This window comes from Olea europaea, chromosome 15, assembly GCF_002742605.1.
Source record: "Olea europaea var. sylvestris chromosome 15, O_europaea_v1, whole genome shotgun sequence".
NCBI classification, from domain to species: Eukaryota; Viridiplantae; Streptophyta; class Magnoliopsida; order Lamiales; family Oleaceae; genus Olea; species Olea europaea.
The window spans coordinates 12,323,604-12,340,996 of record NC_036251.1 but is presented as its reverse complement, the minus strand read 5'-3'; the positions used below and the strand labels follow the sequence as shown (position 1 = coordinate 12,340,996).

At 40.2% G+C, this 17,393-nt stretch overlaps 2 protein-coding genes across 10 annotated transcripts; one reads left to right on the top strand and one right to left on the bottom strand.

The window, feature by feature from the left end:
- On the top strand, positions 1-13,840 carry LOC111410192 (phosphatidylinositol 4-kinase alpha 2-like). Of its 8 annotated transcripts, none has more exons than XM_023040426.1 (8): positions 1-767; positions 1,080-1,587; positions 1,683-1,844; positions 2,948-3,017; positions 3,096-3,244; positions 12,713-12,921; positions 13,005-13,166; positions 13,266-13,840. In XM_023040426.1, exons 6-8 carry the CDS (start codon positions 12,743-12,745, stop codon positions 13,522-13,524), a joined length of 600 nt encoding a protein of 199 aa, XP_022896194.1. In that variant the 5' UTR covers positions 1-767; positions 1,080-1,587; positions 1,683-1,844; positions 2,948-3,017; positions 3,096-3,244; positions 12,713-12,742; the 3' UTR covers positions 13,525-13,840. The 8 variants fall into 8 exon arrangements, with proteins under 8 accessions (XP_022896194.1, XP_022896199.1, XP_022896201.1 ...); XM_023040431.1 differs by having other exon boundaries at positions 13,362-13,700; XM_023040433.1 differs by having other exon boundaries at positions 13,295-13,428.
- On the bottom strand, positions 7,445-9,862 carry LOC111410194. 2 transcript variants are annotated; one of them, XM_023040436.1, is made up of 3 exons: positions 8,831-9,862; positions 8,646-8,717; positions 7,445-8,571 (listed from the first exon to the last, which is right to left on the bottom strand). In XM_023040436.1, the coding sequence occupies exons 1-3, from the start codon at positions 8,868-8,870 to the stop codon at positions 8,351-8,353; spliced, it is 333 nt and encodes a 110-aa protein (XP_022896204.1). In that variant the 5' UTR covers positions 8,871-9,862; the 3' UTR covers positions 7,445-8,350. The 2 variants fall into 2 exon arrangements, with proteins under 2 accessions (XP_022896204.1, XP_022896202.1); XM_023040434.1 differs by having other exon boundaries at positions 8,831-9,831.
- Positions 13,841-17,393: the final 3,553 nt, after the last annotated feature.

Below are 17,393 nucleotides of genomic sequence, written 5' to 3'. Positions count from 1 at the left end.
GGTGCAATTGCCCAACCATGGGAGATGCCCTAAATGACCGAATAATGATCTAAAAACCCCTAAATCTATCTTCCACGCGTTCCACCATTCAATTCCGGCCTCTTTTGACGTTACTTTTTGGCCGCAGTCATTTTCAAATGAGTCAATTTCTCTGTTTTTTTTTAATGATTTTCTGAATTTTGTTTGTAATGCCGCTGAATTGTCGCCTGATACCGCTACTGACGTAGCTGGGTTCACAGGCGAAATTGTGCTTCAGGCAATTATGAAAGTTGATTCCGGGATTTCTCGGATATTTTTGAACGCACTGTGTTTGAATTTTCCTAGGATTTTAGCTTCCGATGGAGATAGATTGGTTTCGGCCCTCCTTGTTCGCTATGAAATTGCTGTCCCAAATTCGGTGCGTGAGAGGATTTCAAATACCCCTGATGCGGTTTCAGCTCAGAGCTCTTCTCTGAATGTGAATAATTATCAGCCGCCTGCTAATGAAGCCAGCATTGCCTCAGCTGTCTCGGCAAACAATGGGGGCAGCATTACGTGGAAGAGCAGTGTGGATTTACTGGACGGGAGCATTGTGTTCAATGATAGAGGGGAAAAGAAAGACTTAACTTCTTTTCAGGAGGACTCAGTGGAAATCCTTGAAAGACAAGAGCTTGTTTTTAAGTTAATAGGACACATATTGGATAAAGTGGCCCATTGATCCCAAGCTTTTGGAGCAAATAAGAGTTTTAGTCAAGGAACAACTCCAATCAATGCGGGCGTTTTTAAAGGTAAGTAAATTCATTTCGCCCTTGTTTGGTACCCATTTTTTCCAAAATACATTTTTCTTTTTTATTTTCAACCATACACTCTTCAATCAAATAATATTACACTTAAAATTAAAATTTTTCCTTATTTTTTAACCACAAATTTTTCAATAATCACTATTACAAAATGCATTTTTACTATCAAAATGAGAAACAAACATGCTCTAATGAACTTGATGTTCTATATATAGGGTACATGGGGAAACTGGAAAAGTTAAATTTAAAGGCAAAAAGTTAAGAATGGTACTCTTACATTGGTTTTTACTACGTGGGCAGATAAAGAAGCGTGATTGGACTGAGCAAGGACAGTTACTGAAAGACAAGATTAATATAAAGCTATCTGTTTACCAAGCGTCAGCAAGGTTGCTAATTAAGACTCTTGCATCGCTTGACACGGAATCAAAGTCATCAAAGAGATTGTGGCTTGGAGCCCTTGCATTGTTGATCGAGGCTGCTGAGGCATGCTTGTTCTCAGTGTGGCGGAAATTAAGCGCTTTTGAAGAGCTGTTTGGCTCATTGCTTGTTGGGATTTCTCAAGCTTCTGTTACACGTGGTGGTCAGCTGCTGCGGCTTCTACTTATTCACTTTAAACGCCCTTGTACTTGTTACTTGCGGTCAGGTACATTCTTGCTTGTTCTCAGTGTGGCGGAAATTAAGCGCTTGTGAAGAGCTGTTTGGCTCATTGCTTGTTGGGATTTCTCAAGCTGCTGTTACACGTGGTGGTCAGTTGCTGCGGCTTCTACTTATTCACTTTAAACGCCTTGTACTTGTTACTTGCGCTCAGGTACATTCTTGCTTGTTTTGGGTTTATGGTCTGCAGCAATTTCCAAGTATTGTAGTTTAATTAATGTTTTCTGTTCTTTGCTTTTCTACGAACAGGCTGATACTTCGGCCAGCAGTCAGGGAGCTATGTTCGAAAGCGTCTTAAAAACATGTTGTGATATAGTTGATTTTGGATGGACAAAAGACCGATCTCCAGTGGACACTTTTATTATGGGATTAGCTACTAGTATTCGTGAAAGAAATGATTATGAGGAAGAGGTTACTGTCAGTCACAATAAACATTATTTTGGATTTATAGTTCTTTTTTACATATAATCAATGATTTCTTGTTATTTTCCTCATGGTTAAGCCTAACGCTTGTTACAAGACTTTGATTTCACCTTTCAATTTGATAGAAACAAACAAGTTGGTCTTTTATGTCATGCATTTTAGACAACATTTTCACATTTAGTTAACATATTAATTTTTGGTGTACTTTTATTAAGAATTCATTTGCAAGAACTATATTTTCATTAGGAAGACAAGAAACACAGTGTTTTCTTCCAATTATTTTGCTGAAGTCAACTATTTTTATCTTACATACCCAATATACCCGCATTTCAAAATTTTGAATCCAATTTAAAGGACAAACCAGAAATATACATTTTTAAATGTCACTATACATACAGAATACGTTTGCAGAAGTCATGCGAAAAATTGTGGGATGGAGGGTGTAGATTCAGACTAAAGAAGTTTAATTTGACTAGGCATTTTTGCAGATACTTAAAAGGTTGCTTATGAGCACCATTTTGCAAAGTAGGTTCATACTTTCCAAAAATGGTGTTTATAAGCAACTTATTAGTATTTCCCAAACAAAAGTGTGGTTGTTCTCGCATCAGCTCCAATTTGACCCTCGGATCAGCTTATGTAGACACTATTATAAGGGTGTGTGTTTGATTGACGTCCTCAAAAACATTGAAAACTTTTCTTTATGAGAGGGTAGGTTTTTATTTTTTAGGCAATTCACACTTCTCAAGAATTCAACTTTATGAAAAAATAGCAACATTTTTTAGGTTGAAAACTAGGCCAATAAAAAACATTCAATTGACATGCTTGCAATCAAAACACAATTCTAATAGTAAATACATTGGTGGTTTAGAGTAAAACTTAAGGATGTAAATATATAATTTTGCCCTTTAAGAGACACTGGTAGCTATAATGATTGTCTATAATTTGGTAATATAAAGAACAACATTTATACAAGGGGTCATTTTCTTATCATGGTAAGTGGCCTACAGTGTCAGATAAAGATATGCTATGGATTATAGGAAGTGCTAACCTGTGCTGTAATATTGTGAAATAATTCCAGTCATGTGCAACAGATACCAATCGTAGTATCCTTCAGGCCGTTCTACATCTTAGTTTGGGCTGGAGAACATGGTTCATCTACCTGTATGTTTGCTGCTGCTTGTTTAATTAACTTTGTTGCTAATACTGGACAATCTTTGATATTCTTTGCCTAACTTTCAGGATGAGAAAGAGAAGCGAGATAGAGAAGCGAGCAGCTCCAGCTGTGCAACTGAATGTCATACACTTGCTAGCTGAGTTGAATGTTGCTGTTAGCAAGCCTGAAGAGGTTGACATGATATTGCCCCTATTTATTGAAAGTCTAGAAGTGGGTAATGCTTCAACTCCTGGCTTATTGAGACTCCGTGTATCAATCTATCTCTTCAATATGTATGATTATGATATTTGAATATTGATGAAGGAAAGGAGTTTCTTGTTGGAACAGGTCTGGGATCCGAAGAGAAGGAAAAATTGGCGAAGTGTCTAGCCGAAAATTTGGATGTCTTCGCTTGGAACCCAAAGGATATCCCGGGGATTAGCTCAACTGTCGCGCAGCACCGCCTCGGTGTCCAGCCAGGGCCTAAGCCAGTGAAGCAGAAAAAGAGAAACCTTGCCCCTGAGAGGCAGGCTGCGGCCAGAGCAGAGGTGAAAAAATTGCTACAGACGGGTTTTATCCGAGAGGTGCAATACCCCGAGTGGTTAGCAAATGTTGTACTTGTGAAGAAGTCAAATGGAAAATGGCGCATGTGTGTAGACTATACTGGGTTGAACAAGGTATGCCAAAAGACTCATACCCACTTCCCAGAATAGATCAACTGGTGGACGTAACGTCGGGTCATGAAAGGCTCAACTTTCTAGATGCATTTTAGGGGTATCATCAAATTTCAATGGCCGAGGCCGATCAAGAGAAGACGTCATTTATCACGGACTTTGGCACGTACTGTTACACAACCATGCCATTTGGCTTGAAAAACGCAGGAGCGACGTATCAGAGAATGGTGAACAAAGTCTTTCGTGGGCTAATCGGAGGTGTCGTAGAAGTCTATGTTGACGATATGGTGGTCAAGAATGCCAGAGCCAATGACCATGTGGCCTGTTTGCAGAAAGTGTTTGACGTTGCCCGACAAAGTAGATTAAGGTTCAATCCAGAGAAGTGTGTTTTTGGTACTGCAGGTGGAAAATTTCTAGGTTTCATGATCACGCAAAGGGGCATCAAAGTGAACCCGGACAAAATTCGGGCAATCCTAGAAATGAAAAGTCCCACCAGCAGGAAGGAGGTTCAGAGGCTGACGGGGCGGGTAGCAGCCTTAAATCGTTTCATGAGTCGGGCGGCGGACAAATGCTATCACTTCTTCAAAGCTATAGGGGGCTCCTCCAATTTTGAGTGGACCTAGGAATGCGAAGAGTCTCTTAGGAACTTGAAGCGGTCATTACAAGAGCCCCCGGTCTTGACCAGCCCATCTCCTGGGGACGTGTTGTGTCTCTACTTGGCAGTATCACCAAAGGCAGTCAGCGCGGTCCTGGTGAAAGAGTTCTCGAAGGCGCAGAAACCAGTCTACCATGTGAGCCAAGTATTGAGGGGTGCAGAAATAAGATACAGCCTGACTGAACAGTTGGTGTTTGCATTAATTGTCGCGGTCAGGAAATTGAGGCCTTACTTTCAGTCTCACACGGTGCAAGTAATGACTGACCAACCTATCAAGCAGATTCTACATTGGCCCGAGACCTCTGGGAGGTTGTTAAAATGGGCCATCGAGTTAAGCGAGTTTGATATCAAATTCAGGCCAAGGACAGCTATTAAGGCACAGGCTTTAGCAGACTTCATTGTTGAGCTCACCACTCCGCCCGAGCTCCCACCAGGGGAGCAGGCAGATTGGAAAATTTTTGTCGATGGATCTTCAAATGATGAAGGATCCGGGGCGGGGATCATAATGATAGGTCCGAATGAAAAAGAGTTGGAATACTCACTGCATTTTGAATTCCCAGCAACAAATAACGAGGCCGAGTACGAAGCAGTAATCACGGGTTTGGGAGTGGCAGCCAGACTCGAGGTAACCTCAGTGGAAATTTGTAGCGACTCTCAGTTGATAATCGGGCAAGTGACGGGGGAATTCGAAGCAAAGGACGGAAAGATGGCTGCATATTTAATGAAGGTCAAAAACTTGCAGAAGGGGTTCACTAAATTTAAGATAACTAAGGTCCCTCGAAAGGACAATGAGCGAGCGGACGTGCTGGCTAAGCTCGCATCAGCCAACCCCAGACGACTGCCTCGCACAGCCAGTGTGCAAATTCTGCGACAACCTAGCAACCAACACGTAATCGATGTTATGAATGTAGAAAATGAGGAAAGTTGGATAGACCCGCTGTTTGAGTATCTCACAAAGAATAAATTGCCGGAGGATGCTCAGCCAGAAGGCTAAAAGTTCGGGCCATATTTGAAGTGTTTGCGACCGACAGAAGCACAGGAGGTGCTAGTCGAAGTACATGCGGGAATTTGTGACAACCACCAAGGGGCGACTACCCTTGCGTTCAAAACGCTTCGACAAGGATATTATGGGCCTAGTATTAAGGAAGATGCTAGAGAGTTGGTGAGAAAATGCGATGCATGCCAACGCTATGGAAATCTGATCCACATTCCGGCCGAGCAACAGACGACAGTTTTCGGGGTGTGTCCCTTCTTCCAATGGGGGATGGACATCTTGGGACCTTTGCCCCTGTCAAAAGGACAAAGGAAGTTCTTGTTAGTTGCCGTCGACTACTTTACTAAGTGGGTGGAAGCTGAGCCTTTGGCCACCATCACGACTGCAAAGATACAGGGATTTGTTTGGAAAAATATCATATGCAGGTTTGGTATACCTCGGGTAATCATTACAGATAATGAAAAACAATTCGATAATCACAGTTTTAGAGCCTTCTGCACCAGCTACCACATCGACCACAGGCTGACTTCAGTTGCTCACCCGTAGGCAAATGGGCAAGCAAGTGACCAACCGAACCATACTGTGGGATTTGAAGACAAGATTAGAAAAAGGAAAAGGACTTTGGGCTGAGGAGTTGCCCAATGTACTATGGGCATATCACACTACCCCCCGAGAGTCGACCGGGGAGACGCCATTTAAACTGGCCTTTGGGATGGAAGCCATGGTTCTGGTTGAGATCTTAAGCGAGACAGGAAGGATGAAAGTCAAGCAACCCGATGACGCAGCAACTAGGGGAGAACTCGACCTCCTCGAAGGGGTAAGGGACAAGGCGGCGATAAGAATGATGGCTTATAAACGAAGAGCCGTTGAGTACTTCAACCGGAGAGTGAAGCCAAGGGTCTTCCAACCAGGAGATCTCGTTCTAAGAGATGCAGCAGCGGCAGGACATCCCCTACCAAAGCTTGGTCCAAATTGGGAAGGCCCGTACGAAGTAATTCGCAGGCTGGGAAAGGGATTTTACAGTTTGAAAGATATAAAGGAAGGCCGCTAGGTAGACCATGGAATGCAGAACACCTCAAAAAGTATTACCAGTAGAACTCAAAATGTACACGTCGGCTGCGCTTTTGTAAATATAGTAGATTAGGTTGCATTGTTTATTTTCTTTATGTAATGCCTCACAAAGGCACCCTTAGTTGTAACAATTTACCTTATTCAATGAAAGACCTTGGCGGTGACGGATGATGAGGGCGCTACGGAAGGGCCAGCCTAGCTGGGACGTCCCGGTGCGCCTATTGAGCTCACAAGACCAGGAATTTTTTATGCCAACAGGCAACTTTGAAATCCACGCCCACCCCACTAAGACATGCGGTCGACGTAGCCTACGCGGCTAGGTGGAGAGCCTTAGAAAGTCAAAAATTGGCTAAGGCCCTTAACCACCAAATCACCCCCTGCGGTCGACATAGCCTACGCGGCTAGGTGGAGAGCCTTGAAAAGTAAAAAAATTGGCTAAAGCCCTTAACCACCAAATCGCCCCCTGCAGTCGACATAGCCTACGCGGCTAGGTGGAGAGCATTGAGAAGTCAAAAAAAAAAAAATTGGCTAAGGCCCTTAATTACCAAATCACCCCCTGCGGTCGACATAGCCTACGCGGCTAGGTGGAGAGCATTGAAAAGTTCAAAAAAAAAAAAAAAAAAAAATTGGCTAAAGCCCTTAACTACCAAATCACCTCTGCGGTCGACATAGCCTACGCGGCTAGGTGGAGAGCATTGAAAAGTCAAAAAAAAAAAAAATTGGCTAAGGCCCTTAACCACCAAATCACCCCCTGCGTTCGACATAGCCTACGCGGTTAAGTGGAGAGCCTTGGAAAGTCAAAAAATTGGCTAAGGCCCTTAACCACCAAATCGCCCCCTGCGGTCGACATAGCCTACGCAGCTAGGTGGAGAGCCTTGGAAAGTCAAAAATTTGGCTAAGACCCTTAATCGCCAAATCGCCCCCTGCGGTCGACATAGCCTACGCAACTAGGCAGAGAGCCGCAGAAAAAAAAAAAAAAATATATATATATATAATAACATGAGAGACGACATTTTAAAGGAACCACGCATCCAGCGCCAATAATATCGAATGAAAGACGTGTTTATACATTCGAAGAATTCTTGCCCACATCCCGAGCAAGTAGGAGATAACAAGGCTAAGCAAAAGTAAACACTAAAAAGGAAAAACTAGCAAGGAAAACAACTAAGAAATGTTTAAGCTCGAAGGGGAGACATCCCCACTACTACCTTGTGATGAACGACCGAGTGATCTGGATGACTGAGCTACGCTCTCCTTCCCCTTGCGCTGTGCGAGAAATCTATCCAAGCCGGAGGGGTCTATAGAAGGATGTTCGGCCATAATCCACTCCTTGGAGAACTTAATTGATGCTGACATCGCCTTCCCCCCGTATGAGTTCAAAACCTTAGCATAATCGGACGATGTCTTATACTGATCCACAGCCGCCTTGAGATCTCCAGCGTACTCATCTGAGGCCTTATACCTCTCAACCGCCTCTTCAGGAGCACGAGCCAAAACAGAACGTAGGTTGTCGATCTCCGTCTCTTGCTCACTAGCTCGAGCGTCCGACATCTCCAGAGATTTCCTCAAGGAGGATATTTTCTTCTTGTGGTGATGAGCCTTCTTTTTCTTTTCTTCAGTAAGAGTTTTCAGCTCTGAGACCAGGCGGCAATTCGACTCAGCGAGTCCGGTCTGGAGGGCCACCATCTAAAAAAAAAAAAAAAATTGTATAAGGGGAAAAAGAGTGAAACCACGAGTTAAAGTCTAACTTAAAAGGCGAGATCCAACATGAAAGAAATCTCGAAATGAGAAACATACCCTCTGAAGGTAAACAGCCGCAGCCCTTTCTATGTCATCTGCGCTGCGCCCTGCAATCGCTCTGGATCGAGCGGGGGTCACCAACGACTTAAGCACCCCCATCTCATGATAGCCCCGGGTGGGAGGAAACCCAAAGCTAGGAAGCGAGTCCTAGCGCTCACATCGCGCACGACTAGGAGCTCCTGGCCTAGGAGCTGGAACCACATCACGAGGCTCATCTAAAGGCTGAGAAGTCTCGTTGATCGTCTGAGACTTTCTCCCAAGATCAGCCCCCCTCCTTCTCTTTGAAGGGATAGGCAAAGGATCCACCTGACCCTCCTGTCCCTGATCAGGCATGGAGTCCATGACTCCTTCCAGATCAAGCTCGGCCCCTGCACATGTAAGTTGAAATCGGTTAAACTCACAAGGTAGAGTAAAAAAAGGGGGGGTGAATATGAAAGCTTACCATCAACGAGGGTAAGGCCCTTATCTCCTCCTGGCAGAGTCCTCAATACCTCATCAAGATCAAAGTCCATACCTGAAACAAACATCCAAGCTCATTAGTCTCGACGAGCTAAAGGCAAAAATAATAAATGAACGTGTGTGCATGCGATAAAAAAAAGAAAAAGAAAAACAACATAAACGACCTACCGATTGGACGACTCATCCCCACTTTCAATATGTTCTTCATGGTTAGGATTGACCCTAAGTCAGGTGCAAAGGGCGGAACATCAACCAAGTCCTGGATTTGAGCTTCTAGAAAGGGAGTAACTTCTATTTGGCTATTGAAGAGACGAATTTGGGGGTGTCGCCAGTTTGTGTTAAAAGAAAACTGACCCTTTGAAGGCCGGACGAAGAAAAATCGGGACTTCCATCCGCTATTCGAATTCCTAAACTTAGGGAATTACATAGGTACCCTAGTGGTAAAATAGACAAAGGCATTACATTGAACTAGCTCATGCATTTCGAAGACACACCTGAAAAGATCCATGGAAGGTGAAATTCCCTTTTTGAGACAGACATACAGAAAATATAACGCTTTTCTCCATGCATTAGGATTAATTTGACTAGGAGTAAGGTGGAACTCGTTGAAAATGGACACAAAAAAGGGATGAATGGGGAACCGAAAAGCCCCGTCCATAACATCCTTGTACATGGCTATCTCACGGGGGTCGGACCCGGGGAGCCTTTCTTTAGGACCAGGGGCTCTATAGACGTAATCATCAACCCGGTCATACTTTCCTAGACATTTTTCTAAAGTGGCGAATTGTAGAGACTATAACTTTTTGGGATATCTAGGGGGACAACCTCACCGGTCGGGTCACGCCCGATTTCCAAATTTTGGCCTGGAGATTTAGAAGAACCAATGTGTCTCTTTGGGAGATTTGGAACAAATGGCTGAGAGTCAATTGAATGAGTTTCACTATCACTATCATAAAGGGATCTGCCGGATGAAGGGGGCGAGTCACTACAAGGGCGGATCGAAGGACCGGATAAACCATGAGACTTAATGGGTGGCGGGGGACGGCCAGCCCGAACGACCAGCGAGGCTGGTCGACGATCGACCAGCCCCTTGGCTGTTCGACAAATCGACCAGCCCTTGGCTGGTTGAGCAACTAGCCCCGCTGGCCGGCGACCGACCCTCCCGTGGGTCGGTCAGACTCCCTCCGACACCCTCCGACGAAGGTCCGGTCGAATCACTATACCCCCATCACTTTTTTTATTGGAAGGAGAAGAAAGAATAGTTTTATACATGACAACAAAAATGATGAAGAGAAGAAATTTAAAGCAAGACCTTGGATTTAAAAAAGGATAGGAAATTACCTTAAAAGAGAGGAAGTCTAGGAGGTTGAGAGAAAATGAAAGTGATTTTCTAGAATGAGAATTAACCCCCCTTTTATAATACTAGAATTCAATTTTTTTGGGGGGGAAATTGGAGGGAAATCTCCCTCCAATCTTAAAGCCATTAGTGAGGATCCATGTGTACAGTAGAATTGCCACTCGATCGTGTTTATATAGTTCGATTTGCTAATACGAACTATTCCTTTCTTTTTATAAATAAAAAAAAAATAAAATTTCAAACCAACCTAAAATTGCTACCCCTTGCCGAAAACATCGACAAGGGGTAGAGGGGTTGAAAGGGCGGTGGTTCAATACCCTTCTGTTTGCCCGGTAATGTTTGGCGTTTCCACCACTCCGTCAAGTATGCAAGACCTGAAAAATGAAGGCGGGGCTTTCTCCCCCGTTTTACCTCCGGCGTGAGAATTAGTTTTCAGACTTGGAAAGAATATATTTGAAATTCAGATGGCTAAAAACGAGAATGGGAGCTAGAAAAAATCCCTTACCTGTGTCACATCCGAGGGTATTTATAGATATTAGGCACTAGGTAACCGCTGGGCGGTTGTGGTGCCACGTGTCCCACGATGGTATTCCCACTACACCCACGTTCTGAGTGATGAGTCCTTAACTTCCCGTCTGAAGATTGTACCTGTATCAGTGGCCATGTAACCTTGTCGATTCATTAAAGGTTTTATGGCTAAGTGTTTGGACAAGGAATATCATTCCCGTTGAGGATTTCGCTTAGTGGTAGAATGATTTCTAGGGATAGCGGTAGAGCGCCCTTTGGGGGTTGTGGTAGAGCGCTCCCTAGATGTAGTGGTAGAGCGCTCCCTGGGTGTAGTGGTAGAACGCCCTATGAGGGTCGATGGCCTTGCATCGGTGTGCTGTGATCTGTCTTGCTTGTCCTTGAGGGTGTCTACTTCTCCCAACCTATATCATTAGCCCCTCTACCCCTTGTCGATGTTTTCGGCAAGGGGTAACAATTTTAGGTTGGTTTGAATTTTTTATTTATTTATTTATTTATAAAGAGAAAGGAATAGTTCGTATTAACAAATCGAACTATATAAACACGATCGAGTGGCAATTCTACTGTACACATGGATCCTCACTAATGGCTTTAATATTGGAGGGAGATTTCCCTCCAATTTCCCCCCAAAAAATTTGAATTTTAGTATTATAAAAGGGGGGTAATTCTCATTCTAGAAAATTACTTTCATTTTCTCTCAACCTCATAGACTTCCTCTCTTTAAAGGTAATTTCCTCTCCTTTTTTAAATCCAAGGTCTTGCTTTAAATTTCTTCTCTTCATCATTTTTGTTGTTATGTATAAAACTATTCTTTCTTCTCCTTCCAATGAAAAAAGTGATGGGGGGTGTAGTGATTCGACCGGACCTTCGTTGGAGGGTGCCGGAGGGAGTCCGACCGACCCACAGGGGGGTCGGTCGCCGGCCAGCGGGACTGGTTGCTCGACCAGCCCCGCTGGTCGACCAGCTGGTGGACGGGTGTCGACCAGCCAAGGGGCTGGTCACAAACCATCTTAGGAAGCACGAGGATGCTGGCAAGAACTGTGTTTCATGGTTATTATAATAGGCATTATTATTTTTTAATTGCAATAAACACACATTTAAAATTTTTTGGTTCAACTGCAAATTGACTTATTCTAATGCCGTAATACCTGAGCATGCAGAGAAAAGTAAATCAACTAATACTTTTTTAAGTGGAGAATTGATCCATGTGCTGTATGGAAGTAGCTGATTGAGAATGTCAAGCGTGTGAAAAAACCATTTCTCCCGAGAGCATTTGGGGGGTTGATGGATTTATTTCAACTGGCCTTTAGTTGAAGTGTTTACACCATTGGTTGCATGCAGAGCACGTGCAAGCATTCAGTATATATGTGTGTACAGATAAGGAAGCTGGTTGTTAACTTTCTGTCATGTGTTCTGCGTGTTTTTCAGTCTTGTTACCATCACCGGATCAGTTCGGGCCGTCGCACGACGCCCTCAGAGAAATCATCTTACTGGACATTATATAAGAACTCAAATTCATATGAGCTACTGAGGAGTAAGCTATGATCTTCTTAAGATCGATCTGTCTTAAAGTGGTAGAGGAAGTATATATTATAGCAATTGCGCTTGGAGTATAAATGAAAGGAGTGGAACAAAGTGTCGCGGGAAACATGGGTAATAGAGGCGCTGTAAAGGGCGTGCTTGGCTAACGAATAAAAACCTTGGTCCGCTTTCGTTCTTTGCATTCAATATCCCATTCCCGTCGCATCTGTTCTATTCAGCCAATCCCTTGTTGCTTGCTTTATCCTGCCCTACCGGATCATCGGTTGTACCCTAACTCTCCAGAATCAATAGAAAAAAGAATGACTTTGCAGCTTACCATTTACCTATCTTTCTCCAAAACCCTCTCCTGGCTAAAGGCGCGAAGTTGACAGTGTCAATGTTAGTACCTTGTTGGTGAATGTCAATATTTGTGCCATATAACAGACTTGACTGTGTAATTACCTAACACTGATATCAGTTTCTCATGTTGGAGACAAGTTCTATATCCATGGGCCTCATTGATCTTCTTAATGTGATTTTTGAGGATAATTTAGCTAATGTTATGGGAACTTCTCACTACAACAACTTGTATACAGTGTTGTAAAAAAATTTAGTCGTCATGTCATATTGTCCTTCTGCTTTTGCAGGTTGTGCCCAATACATGAAGCAGGAGACAGATGGGTGAGACTAATGATAGTGGCTTATACGAGATTTTTCAACAAGACTTTGGGCCTGTTGGTTCGCCCAGCTTTGAAGCTGCTTGTGAGAACTTCCTCATTAGCAGTGCTGGTTATGCAGTTTCCAGCCTCTTGCTTCAACCAAAGGATAGACATAACTGGAATCTTTTGTTTGACAGGTAAGCAGTTTATTGTACCTCCCTTGTTTTCTGATTCAAACCATGTGATATGAGAGTTTAACCAATAATTTTTATGATTGCAGTGTGGGGAGGCTTGTTCATATTGATTTTGGTTTTATACTGGAAACTTCACCTGGCAACAATATGCGATTTGAAAGTGCCCACTTTAAACTGAGTCGTGAGATGACTCAATTACTCGACCCATCTGGAGTAATGAAAAGTGACACATGGTACCAATTTGTAAGGTAAATGTTGAAATTTCAGACTGATGAATGGATCTTCTCCTTCTTTTCTGTTTCTATTTTATGGGAATTGTTATCTCGATTCCCATTCCATTTTTACAGCTTGTGCGTGAAGGGTTTTCTTGCTGCAGGCCGCTATATGGATGGTATCATAAACACAGTGTTAATGATGCTAGATAGTGTGTTACCTTTCTTCAGCAGGGGCGACCCAATTGGAAATCTTCGGAAGAGATTTCATCCTGAAATGAGCGAGCGAGAGGCAACCAATTTTAGGATCCGCATCTGCACTGATGCATACAATAAGTGGACAAATGCTGGTTATGATTTGATTCAGTATTTGCAACAGGGCATTGAAAAATGAGATACTATCTGCCTTGGACGTGCACTTTGATTTCTTGCAAGCTTTTGTTCTCTTCTGTTTTCTTAGTTTGGAAGCAAAAAAGGAACAGATTCTATTCTCATTTTCTTTTCTGGTGGAGGGATTCCTTTCGGTTGTAAAGATATAGGCAGTAGCTCGATTTTGTCAATGAAAATGACTTTTACTATGCAAAATTTTTTTGTTGTTGTTGCCCGAAATATTTAAAATTACTCATTAGCTTGGTATCTTTGCCTTGTGGGTTCTTCAGTTTCACCAATATTTCATATAATTTCATTGTTTTACATGTTGCACTTGCAAATCGAAGAGTACTGTTTAAATTTAAAGATTAAGCAAAAGTAACGACTTGTCGGATTATCAAGTGCGGTGATAAATCGACAATTTACATACTTAAAAGCACTTTTCTTTTCCACAAATCTCATTTCATTTCTAGCTTGACGAAATATAAACTCGTCGTTTCTCATTTTATTCCTGGTCCAAAAATAATCAAGACAAAGCTAAAAAGCTTTCAAAGTTATCAATGTGTTAAATGTCTCATAAGTTGTCATATTTTTCAACTTTGTCAAATATTTTTTAGTTGTCAAAGTTCTTCGACTAGTAATGAAATGTTATCTTATTTGTCAAGTTAACGGACTAGATGACGTGATAGATGAAATACAAAAGAGATAATAATTTGATAAGTCATTAAATCTGCTAATTTTAAAACGACGAGATAAAATTTTATTCAGTTCAATGACAACTTAAAAAACTTCTATAGTTCAAGTGCAACTGGAAAACATCTGAAAAGTTCGATGGCAAAATATGCTATATTTTGCGAAAAATGTCGTAAGGATTTATAACTCAGTTGCCAACAAAGGGTCAAAAGTTGGATTCACTGAAAAAACGTAAGTTTTGGGCAAAATCTGCAAAATCGCAAATTTAATAAAACTTGAGGGATATTTAGCCAAAACTTGAAAATTGCTTGGGTTAATTCTCCACAAAGTACAGTGTCTCCTCTTCTCTATATTTGAGCAAGCCAATGCTTAGAAGTAAATTCAAAGAGACTTTGTATTTTAATTCATTAAAAATAGAGGATGAATTAACCCTGAGAGGTAGTTTAGTGATCAAGTCTTGGGCACGCTCTCCAATGGTTACCAGTTTGAGTCCACTCAGAGCCATTGAGGTGAGTATCCAACTGCAAATTTCAGGGTCCCGTAGGATCAGTAGATGTGCGCGTAAGTTTGCTTGGACACCCACGATCATTAAAAAAAATAAAAATAAAAAAGGTGTGAGTTTGATTCTTCATATTTTACTTCTTAAGTTATTTAAATCATATTTGAATTGATTGACCATTTATATATAAAGATATATTAGATAAAAGATAAGGAAAAACAAATAAACGTTTCTTAATAAAACAAAATTGAAGAGCCAAGATAGAGAACATTTTCAAAATTTAAAGATGATATTTATAAATAAAATATTTTAGAGATGACGATAACAGACTGAATTTTCAATTTATTCTATGTTTGTATCCAACATTTTGACCGACGTAAGTTTTAATTGCAAATTTTAATTACAAATCAAATTTCGCATCATTCTATATATGTTTGCAGGTTTTATTTTATTTATATACTTATTTAGAATCTTTAGATGATGAGTTTTGTGATTTTTCAGTTGTTACTTTCTTCACTTTGTTCTAAGAAATGTGTTCTACTTATCTCAACCATGAACAATGCAGGTTGTGCTTCTATATCCTTCTGGTTCTATTGTTCTTATGAGAATAGCATGGTGAGCTTTCAACTCATTTTGTTATACACCGATAATATTTTAGTCTTCGGTAACTGTTCTGTGGTATTGATTTGCCCATTTATTCCACATTTAAGAACATCGAGGCAAGAGATCAAGATGAACGACATAACTGACATTTATATTGGGCTGTTTAATTTTTTCTTATGCTAAAAGATTGTCCTATTTTTATGAATATGCTAATAATGATGTAAGGCGGATTTAGAGGTTTCGGTCTGACTTCGAGGTATTTGATTTGTTTTGGATCGAATTGTATCCTATTATTAAGTTGGAGGTCTAATTTTTAATATATCTGTAAATTTTAGAGTTGAGTCCGCTATTTTACCATCGCCTTCAATTGAGTCCCTCAATAAATAAAAATTTGAATTTAACATCGAACCTATTAAATCGTCCCGTATCTTACTTTCATCTTCCATTCCTCCATTTTACCTTTACCATTAAATGAGTAACTCTACTAATGAAAAACATCTCTACATCCCTCAACTTACTAAAATCTTTAATAACAACCTTCATCTCTAATCTTTCCCATATTTTTTATAGTCCTCAATCTTACTAATATCTTCCAGTAGGTCCATTATGTTATCAACCAATATTCTAAAAAGCATAATGCGTGGCGATGAGTGGATGTCAAGTTTCGGTTGATATGTGCTTGAGAGAGGCTTAGGCGTAAAATTGCATTAAAAAGTTTTTTTTTCCTTATTTTAATATTATTTTAAATTTTTATTCAATTTAAAAATCATTTAATAATACATACTAGTTATAGTACCAAATGCAATTTTAAGAGCTTAACAAAATAAATATAATTTTGAACAATAAACAAGATATATTATATTAGTGATAATTGAAATATTTGGAGAGTTTTTAATTTTTGCTAATTAATAGAAGATAGGAAAATGATTAATTAAAATAATAAAATATAAATAACTATTTATACAATAGTACAATACATAACAGTCAAACTAAAGGAACAATACACTACAACAAAATCAAAGGTACAATATATTACAGCCAAACCAAATGAATTCTTATCCCATATTGAACATTTACAACAAAATTCTTAGAGCTGCCCTCTACAAATTAGTTGACCAATAAATAGGTAAGCAACTTTTTGAGCCTTTCAATTTATTTGCCTAAAAGTTGAAAATTTTATAATTTATAATTTTCGGATCTTTCAATCCAATTCACCTAAAAGTTGAAAAATTTATGTAGCATTCAATTTTTAAAAAAAAAAAAATAATAATAATGTGTGCCAAGGCAAGCTTATGCGAGCCAAGGCGCACCTTAAAGTAGTCCAAGGTGTGCAGTTTTTGCCACGCCCCACCCAAGCGCACCATTTAGAATACTTTTATCAACATCTTCAAATAATTATTAATGAAGTCCATAAACTTTCTAGAAGTTTCAGTTCAGACCTTATACTTACGTAAAATTTCAATTGAGTCTCCCTGTGTCTTACTCCGTCATCTTACTAGCAGGCTAATAGCTTCAATTTACAACTTACCAACATCTTCAATTAAATCCTCCATCTAACTTAGCGTCTTCAATTACATCCCTCATATTACTAATAATTTTTTTATTTTTATTTTTTGGATTGAGATCTTATATCTTCAACTGTAATGAATTTTGTAACTTGAAGCAAAATGTAAAATTTAATTAAAATATGTATCTTATAGGCCTAACTACTAAATTATATGTATGAAACTAGAGAACATACTATTTACTAAATAATTGTCTGAACAATTTAAGTTTATATATATATATATATATATTTTTTTTTCCCTTAAGATAATATCTATCTATATCTTAAAGTGAGAACTATCGTGAGGGAATTATTATTATTATTTTTTAAAAGGTAATATCTATCTAGATCTTAAAGTGATTGCAGTTCTCAATAATAAATAAATTGAGTGGCAATCAAGTATTGGTTATTATATATTCGTTGGGCTTGAACTTGACTTGCAATAATTATTCATGGAATATAATGTCATCCTACACGATAAGTTATTTATTGTGACAGTGCTTTTTGAAGCACATATTCTTTAATTGTATCATCTAAAAAAATATACTTGTTG